At 34.5% G+C, this 9,269-nt stretch overlaps 1 protein-coding gene across 1 annotated transcript in view; it reads right to left on the reverse strand.

The window, feature by feature from the left end:
* Positions 1-226: 226 nt before the first annotated feature.
* The window catches only part of LOC107092435 (sodium- and chloride-dependent GABA transporter 3-like), a 13,258-nt gene continuing 4,215 nt past the window's right edge, over positions 227-9,269 (reverse strand). The window contains exons 7-14 of the mRNA XM_015386928.1: positions 6,118-6,221; positions 5,878-6,002; positions 3,480-3,592; positions 3,196-3,333; positions 3,002-3,104; positions 2,638-2,738; positions 2,365-2,535; positions 227-926 (exon numbers count right to left, since the gene is read on the reverse strand). Coding sequence (XP_015242414.1) covers positions 837-926; positions 2,365-2,535; positions 2,638-2,738; positions 3,002-3,104; positions 3,196-3,333; positions 3,480-3,592; positions 5,878-6,002; positions 6,118-6,221 — 945 coding nt within the window. The 3' untranslated portion in view covers positions 227-836. The remainder of the gene's footprint in view (positions 927-2,364; positions 2,536-2,637; positions 2,739-3,001; positions 3,105-3,195; positions 3,334-3,479; positions 3,593-5,877; positions 6,003-6,117; positions 6,222-9,269) is intronic.

Consider the following 9,269-nt stretch of genomic DNA (forward strand, 5'->3'; position numbering starts at 1 on the left):
TCTGATTCTGATTCCTGGTTGATGGGACAGGTGTTGTGAATGAAACGGTGCCCAGCTTGAAAGAGCTCCTGTGTGTCGCTGAATGTGAGCATTGATGACTGAAAGACTTCTGCCTCCATTTATCTGTTTACTACAGTGTGTTGATTTCATGTTAATGTAGATTTAAAGACATTTCAATTAGTGGAACAAAATTGCAGGGGGGAATAAAAAAAAAAAAAAAAGTAATCAACCAAAACTTTTGTGAGCCCCAAGCAGTACATCTTGACCCCTAGGGGTCGCGGACCCCGTGTTGAAGACCTCCGACCTACTGTGATTGGTAACAGCTACATTTTATATGATGTAATTTACTGGAGCAGCAGCTTGGCAACAAGTAAGGGGAATATAGGGTGTGACATCACATTTAAACGAAAGCCTAAAGAAAATACATTAAAATGCAGAAATAAGGCAAAAATTTCCGACTGCTTTTAATTTACTATTTTCCAAATATTATTTGTAGGACTCAAAGATAATTGAGCTACATAAGTATCTATTTTCAACATGTAGGCCACTATAGGACTGAAAAACTTGTCATCTCAATAATTAAAGGTTTACAAAAGCTCAGATCAACATAAACCAATTAGAATCTCCCTTAAAAGCAAATCTGCTGCATTAACTTTGCATTACCAGGAAAGAATCAATATGTCATTCTCACATTCAAATCTTTCCGACTCAATGCTAAGACACAATACATGATTAGTTTGAGAAACTAAAAGAACCTTTAACATTTCACAAGAAAAGGTCATATTTCTTTTATCACAGGACTGTTATTATGAGAGGTTTATGTTGGACTTTGAAGTTCATATCAAGCCTTCAGAGTTGCTCTGCTGGACTCCCCTGGTTTTCTGTCCACGGCGATCTTCAGCTGGTTGGCAAAGCACATTCAAACGCTGAAAGTTTAATCAGGAAAAAACCAGTGAGTAACATTTCTAAAAAAAGATTACTATTAAAAAGCAACACTTAAAAACCTTTATGTATAAATATCTAAACGATTTTGTACAAAACTGTTGGTGCTATATATATATATATGAATGTTATATGTGTTATATATATTATATATATATATATATGTTAGAAATTAAATTTATTTAAAAGATAAAATAGAGTTTAGAGTTAAAAAAAAAAAGATTTAAAAAAAGCTAGAAGTTGGATTAGCTGGATGAGATTTATGACTGGACATTCTACACTGTTTGGGGAACTCCCCATTGGTCAGAATAGGTTAGATAATCTTTCACTTCAAGTTTAAGGAAACATGAATAGGCCAATTACAATCTTAAAGTCTTCTGTTTAAGGTTGTGATAATTGTCACTGGTAAATCAGAATATAGGGCTCTCTTGTGACCTATTACAGGAGAAAAGCATCAGATTAGAAAGAAAGGGAAATGTTCTTTCTGAACGCATCATTATGCATATCGAGCGTTGGACGTGCCTTGTGAGCTTTTAACCTCTCAAAATCTGGGTTTACAAATAATAATTCAGAATGCATGAAAATTACACCAGTAAAATGATTGCTAATGTAGACATGTTAGACATTGTTGGGAAGGTTGGATTCTCCACAATTCAACCACTATGTTCATTTTATGGACACAGTGAGCACCATAGCACGATTAACCCAGATATAGCAGCATGTCAAAATGTAAACATGACAAAGCAGCCACAACAAGCAAGCATGACTTTATTACTGCTGTTAAAAAAAGACATATTATTTTTGAGAATAAAAAAAAAAAAAAAAAAAACTTTTAGGCATGTTTAAACCAATGCAGCTTGGGCTGTGTTTAATTTTTCATGTATATATTCAGAAACTAGAAGGTGTTATCTTTCAAATAATGTATTGCACATGTAAGTTGGGCTTATAGTTCCTAAGTTATTTGCTTTTCCATTTGGGTATGCAAAATAGGCAAGAGTTTTGCAAAATGAGGCTGATAAAAGGTTAACCCTTGACGCCCCTCAAGCGTTAGGCTGATCTTGGAGTAGGCAAGGAGAGCTCTCAGCATCAAACCATGAAAATAAATATTTATACACTGCTCAAAAAATAAAGGGAACACATAAGTAACATCCTTTATTTTTATAAAATATGCACCTCAAGCAAAAAATAACATATTATAAAGTAGTTTTTGCTTGTAGTGTGAAAAAATTTAAGAACGTTCAAGGAGAAATATTATCTTTTAACTACTATGAAAATGTTGAAGCAATGCTATGAATTTTCAATTGTGGGTTTCAGATGTTATGGCGCGATGTTAAATAACTTTTTGGTTTCTATTGATTTAATGCTGAATTATTTCATTTTCCATTTTTTAATCTCAAATGGAAAAGTGAATTGAGGACCAACCTGTCTGAAGGTTCCTTCTGTGAAAAAAAGCTGTCCAGCGGCCCACAGTGGCACCATAAGAACTGAGGACATAGACATGATCCAACCCAGAGCGTACGCCCAGTCAGGGTAAACATACGAGTTATTTATCTTCAGGTGCTGATAATCTACCAGATACAAAACAAAGGAAACCTGAAAAGGAATAAAAAGGGTTGTTTAGGTGTATTGTGGTTAAAACCACAGATATATACAAAACAAAATATATATATATATATATATATATATATATCTCACCGCTGACACCAGAGGAATGACAAATTTCCAGCAAAATTTAAAGAAAAAAGATGGTCGGTGTCCCGTCATGTCTTCAATTATACTTAAAAGGCGATCACTTCCTGATAAAAGATCAGCATCAGTTAGAGAAACCAAGAAATTGTCACAGTGGGATTTTATAAATATCAATAATTTCTTCTCCCTCTGAATAAACATACTTAAGTTTTCCTGATATGTTTTAAAGTCTGAAATAATAATACTGTGGTAATATTATTTCAAGTTTGCAAATAAACCTTGAGAGTGGCACATTTGGTCCATATTTATTCCTTTCAAATAACTGCAATGGTCCAAGTAAAATAGTCATTTCTAAATAATATGAACTTACCGAATAGCCAGGCCACAGCAAGGCATTGGCATACACTCATAAAATCCTGACATGCTCTGGTGCAAGCATAGTAATCAATAAGCTGGAATATGTAAAGTCCTCCCTGAAACAAACAGGAGAAAATTTCAACAAAGTGAAATAAAAAGAACAACTTTGAAAGATTTAAAGTTTCCTTTTTTTAATTATTTTTTTACCTGAGTGACCAAAGGCAAATGTAAGAGAAAAAAGGATGAACAGAGGATGAGGACAAAGATCTCACGTCTTCTTGGGACATGAAAAAAATCTGGAGATAAGTCGCAGACTGAAGTGATCACACTCTCCACCGTCACAAACTGGAGACAAAGGAATATGCAGTAGAGACATCACCCTGATTATTGCATTTAATTTTAAGAGATTAATTGTTCAATAATTAGTGAAGCTATATCACTGAAATTCTAACTTTTTAAACTGTAGGTAAACGGTGAAGCTACTTTCTTACATGTGTATCAACACTGAGTAAAATCAGCATCAGGAAAAAGCAAACAGTCCAGAAATGTGGAAAAGGCATCATAGCTGTAGCCTGAGGGTAAGCAATGAAGGCCAGACCTGGACCTGTCCATTAGAGATACATAAAAACAATCAGTGCTCATGTAGTACACAGCATGGAAGAAAATACACGCAACGTATCAACCAGCTAAGTTATCTTCCTAGAAACTTTTTTTTCTTTGAGTTTCTTTTTTTTTTTTTAGTTCTCTTGGCACTAGTGGCTAATTTTTAGGACAGTAGGCTGACAGGAAAGGGGGTATGAGAGAGGGGGAAAGACATGCAGCAAGATTCAAGCCGGATTCAAATCCGGATCTGCCACGTCGAGGACTAATCACTGCTCCACCAAAACACGCCCATTCCTGGATGCTAATTGAAGTAAAAATAAATTATTAGGTTATTGTTTATGTGAACACAATGTCTTAATTACATTTTGTAGCCAAACTTAAGCTCCAAATTTTTCAATTCTCCTGCACAATTAGGTTAAATCATTTTCATTAAGTCTATCTGATTACGTGTGATAGGAAATGGAATGGCCACCTATTAAGTAATATAATAAAAATGTGAGTTTTTTTATATATATATTTATAAAATGTTGGATTTTTTTTATATTATTTATATCATCCTCAATAACTATAGGACTAATCTCTTGCTGTTAATAGCAATAAAACCCTTCTGACTTTTACCCAGATATTTTCATTATTTATCTTTGTGATGAGCTTTATGTAGGTCAGAAAGCATCCTTTCCATCACCCTAATGTTTTGCTCTCTCAACAGAACTGGATTTTTAACTTGGAGGGGGGGAAAAAATACTCATTTGATCTTACAATGGAGAAATTAACCCTCTAATTTTAACCCATCCTCTTAGGAAGCAGTGGGCGTCAGGGGAGCTGTGTGGGGTTAAGGGTCTTGCTCAGAGACCCAGAGTAGCAGTCTGTGGGAGTAGGTTTTGAACTCACAACTTCAGGATTCCAAGCCCTATGCCCTAAGCCAGCACTCCCCCATGACTAGAACTGAGTTGTATTTTTTCAGTTTCTCTTCTGGACAAAAGCAAACATGTCTAGAATGATAGTTTGCATTCAATCTTAACCTGACAGGTGTATGAGTAACTTTAAGCTTAAGAGTATCTAGAAGGTTTTGTACCTTTCTCCCAGACACATCCTTCATGGCTTTATAGATTTAATGCATAATTTGCATGAATTATTTTTGAGACAAGAAAATTAAGCCCATTCCAAATATTTTTTTCAGGGTCATATTAAAGGAATACATGGTAAATCTTTATTTGAAATCTAACGGGATCACATTTTTGAACATTTATCATTTTTTCTAAAGTATTAAATCTAATCTAATCAGATTTTCAGACCAAAAAAAGTCACGCAATTTGATTAAAGCCTTATTATTCATTAGTTGGTGTTTTTTTTTCTCCTTATTTATGCAGCAGTTAATTTAAATCTCTCATGATTTTACATCAGATGAAACCACCAAATTTTACACACAGCATTTCGATTATAACAAACAGGCATGAAACATAAAAAGAATTAGCAGAGATTAACTGTCTACATATTTGGTGGAATACTGATACATTTCTAGTGATAAGCATTGGTAATATTTATTCATGAAGGGTATAAATCTTAAACAATATATGTTTTAATATTGTTATAATTGTTATTTTTCTGAAAATATCCTTATCATACAGTTATGGTTTGATAAAACATTTTTAAAATAACCCTACAGGGTTTGTATTGCAATCACCAAAGAAAAAAACATCAGAGAGCTTATATCGTAATTATGAGATGTTATCTCATAATTATGAGAATAGATCTTAATAGTATGAAAGGGTAAGAAAGTATTGCCAGATACTGATTGTCGCTCATAGTTATGAGATCTTATCTCATAATTATGAGATTCCGATCTCGTAATTATGAGATATGATCTTAATATTATGAGATCTTTTCTCATAATTACCAGATAAGATCTCATAATTACGAGACCGGTATCTCGTATTTATGAGATAAGATCTTATAATTATGAGATCAGTATCTGGTAATTATGAGATGTTATCACGTAATTACGAGATACCGATCTCGTAATTATGAAATAAGCTGTCAAATTTTTTTTCTTTGGTCAATGCAATGTGCTTCTGTAGTTTTTTGTGTAATTTTTGTTTCTTTTTTCTCAAAGAATACAACAATAATAATTTTCTTACTCTGCTTATTTAAGATGGCCCCCTCTAGACTTGTTCACATATGGTAGTTATAAAGACCTTTCGTCAGGACTTTTTAAAGCAATTTACAATTTTAAACTAAATATTAAGATCAATGCATAACGTTTAAAACTAAAAACAAAACATATACCTGATTCAGCCACACTGTCAACAGTCACACCCTGTTTTTGAGCCATGTATCCCAGAACAGAGAAAACCACAAACCCAGCTATGAAGCTGGTAACACTGTTCAGCAGGCAGAGCCAGAAACAGTCCCTGTGGGTCAACAAAAGAACAGCCAAGGAGTTCATGAAGCTTATGATTTAGATAAAAATAATATGAATCAATATTCCTCCAAACGTCAGTACAGCGGATAATGGATGGGACGTACTTGTAGCAGTTGTTGTTGTAGTGATTGTAGCTTCCCAGAACACTCAGAGTTCCAATAACCAGGCTGTAGGAGAAGAAGATCTGTGATGATGCCTCCATCCAGACCTGAAATATTCAGAAGTGTAACTGCTGCTGCTGTAAAAGGTTGAGTTTGACACATGATGCAAATTCAGTCATTTAAAAGACAGAGATGAGATCCAAACCAGTTTTATAAATAAACCAAAGGTAAAGAAGGTTCATGTTTATAATGAGAAACCAAGCACCTAAATAGACCTAAGGGACATGATTATTTGTGTGTCAAAGTTCAAGGAGCACATACACTGAACAATGGACCAATAAATTATTCCTGTTGGCTGACATTTCATTTTGGTTTATTTATTTTTATCTAGTAAACACTAATTCACAACAGTGATTTCAAAACACAAGTAAAACATATTCACTGAAAATCAGCCCAATACCATACAAAAAACAATTCAGGTTCATCTAACTGTGAAATAATTTAACATATAATTTGTCTATGTTTGTATTTAAACTTGAGTGCAATCTTTTCCTGATGGAGGGTGGACTCTCTCCTACAGTGATGGGTGTAGAGATACTCAGTCACTAGCCAGGTACCTCAGACTTCTCTTCTTTGACTTTTTTAGTCTCAGAAGCTTTCAGCTGTGAGATGCATGTCACGGATGGGAATGACCTCTGTGGTCAGAATCCAAGTGGTGCTTTTGCAATACTACGCTTCACATTGCTTGTCTATAAGAAAAATTATTCTTGTGAGTAGATGTGATTCTCCTTCTAGTACCACACCACTTTTTACAATGGACAAAGCTACTTCTCACAGTAAGAGTTGGTAAACTGTCTTCCCTATACTATATCTTGGTGTTACATTTCTACGACTATGGGGATTTTCTTCACATGGACTAGGTTCATTTGTTCAACAATGCAGCCACAAGTCTAATGTTTGAACTAGTTTGCAGTATGTGAGATTATTGGCGTTAGCTGCTGGCTAGTATAAGCAGTAAGTCACCCAACCTGCAAAATAGGAAGCTTTGGGTTTGTATCCCAGCTGGGGGGAAAGAGCTGACCATGTGGGTTCTTAGACAACACCCTTCACACTAATGCCTGCTTTGGGGAGTGGTGGCTTAGTGGTTAGGGTATTGTGCTTGGAATCATGAGGTTCTGAGTTCGAGCCCCACTCCCACAGACTGCAACTATGGGTCCCTGAGCAAAGACCCTTTATAGGGCACTCAGTGAAATACTTTGAAAATCAAAATTTCAAGCCAATAGTTTTAATGGAATCCAGGACAAGACCTTATTACCTTTCGAATGTTAGAAAAATATGGATATTTTGATGGCAAAAATCAATGTCAATGTACTAACAAGTAATGCTAACTTGCCTGAATATATTAAGAAAAACACCAAAAGTGCTTCTATTAGAAATTCATGAAAACACTAAGAGTGAAAGAAACACATTTTTATTGGTACAACATAACCTTAAAGGCATTAATGCTGATACTGGCACTTATATTTTTTAGTTTATAAACCTAAATATAATTGTTAACTCTGCTTATTAATTAACTTTTCAATTAGCTTTTTAAATTTTTTTTCTTGACTTATTAACTTTTTTTTTCCAACCTAATTTACAGTGCGTAATATATCATTCAAGGGCTCATGTAATTGGTCAAACGCCATAATAAGATGTACTGCCATGTAGCAGTATCTTTGCTGAATGGCTGGATATAGATCTTGTGCTTCTGGGGGGAGAACTCCATTTGTAAGGGGTATGCAAGGGATCAAAAATGGTAATCTGCCCTATAAAGGTAAACCCCACACTGCTCCCTGGGCGCTGCACAATGGCAGCCCACTGCTCCCCGAGGGGATGGGTTAAATTCAGAGGGTTCATTTTGTTCAAACATTGGTGTCATTCACAACAAATTTACCTTGACATTAACAAAGAGATTGATGAAACTGAAAATATGAGATAATATAAAAAAATAATATAAAATATAAGAAATTAAACTGGACAGCATATATATANCGGGAACTGGTCTGCAGTTAGCGCGGTCCGGTTATGTCTATCTCGGTTCAGTTCAGGTTGTTTCCGTTCACACACGACAAGTTATCTCAGTTACTGAGCTCGGACCGGTCTCGGCTCAGTTTTTTAAGGGTAGTGTAAACGGGGTATCTGGGTCCCTGAGCAAAGACCCTTAACCCTTAATAGGGCACTCAGTGAAATACTTTGAAAATCTAAATTTCAAGCCAATAGTTTTATTGGAATCAAGGACAAGACCTTATTACCTTTGTAACGTTAGAAAAATATGGATATTTTGATGGCAAAAATCAATGTCAATGTACTAACAAGTAATGCCAACTTGCCTGAATATATTAAGAAAAATAACAAAAGTGCTTCTATTAGAAATTCATGAGAAACGCTCAGAGGGAAAGAAACACATTTGTATTGGTACAACATAACCCTAGAGGCATTAATGCTGATACTGGCACTTACATTTTTTAGTTTATAAACCTAAATATAATTGTTACCTTTGCTTATTAATTAACTTTTCAATTAGCTTTTTAAATTTTTTTTTCTTGACTTGTTAATTTTTTTTCCCAACTTAATTTACAGTGGGTAATATATCATTCAAGGGCTCATCTAATTGGTCAAATGCCAAAATAAGATGTACTGCCATGTAGCAGTATCTTAGCTGAATGGCTGGATATAGATCTTGTGCTTCTAGACCTCACTGAGGGATGGGGGGGGGGGGATTAAAACATTGGCTATTCCAAAAATATAAGTCAGTGATATAAAAGGCATTTTTTATGGAAAACAAGTGAGGATTGTGCTCACTGTATACAGATATCCAAACTGCTAATTGCAATAACTGCGCAGGACAGAAGGAGAAAAATTACAAATTATCTGTAAGTAAATCTAAGAAGAAAAAAAAAAACAGATAGTGAAATATGGGATATTGGCAAAAAATCCAATATCACGAATCACTAGTTTGCAGTTTGCTGGAGTTTTACTCAAACATTGGTGTCATTCACAACAAATTTACCTTGACATCAACAAAGAGATCAGTGAAACTGAAAATACGTAATAAATTAAACTGGACAGCATATCTATATATATATATAGATAGGTATATATATATATAGATA

This window comes from Cyprinodon variegatus, unplaced genomic scaffold, assembly GCF_000732505.1.
Source record: "Cyprinodon variegatus isolate N-32 unplaced genomic scaffold, C_variegatus-1.0 Scaffold17, whole genome shotgun sequence".
Taxonomy (NCBI): domain Eukaryota; kingdom Metazoa; phylum Chordata; class Actinopteri; order Cyprinodontiformes; family Cyprinodontidae; genus Cyprinodon; species Cyprinodon variegatus.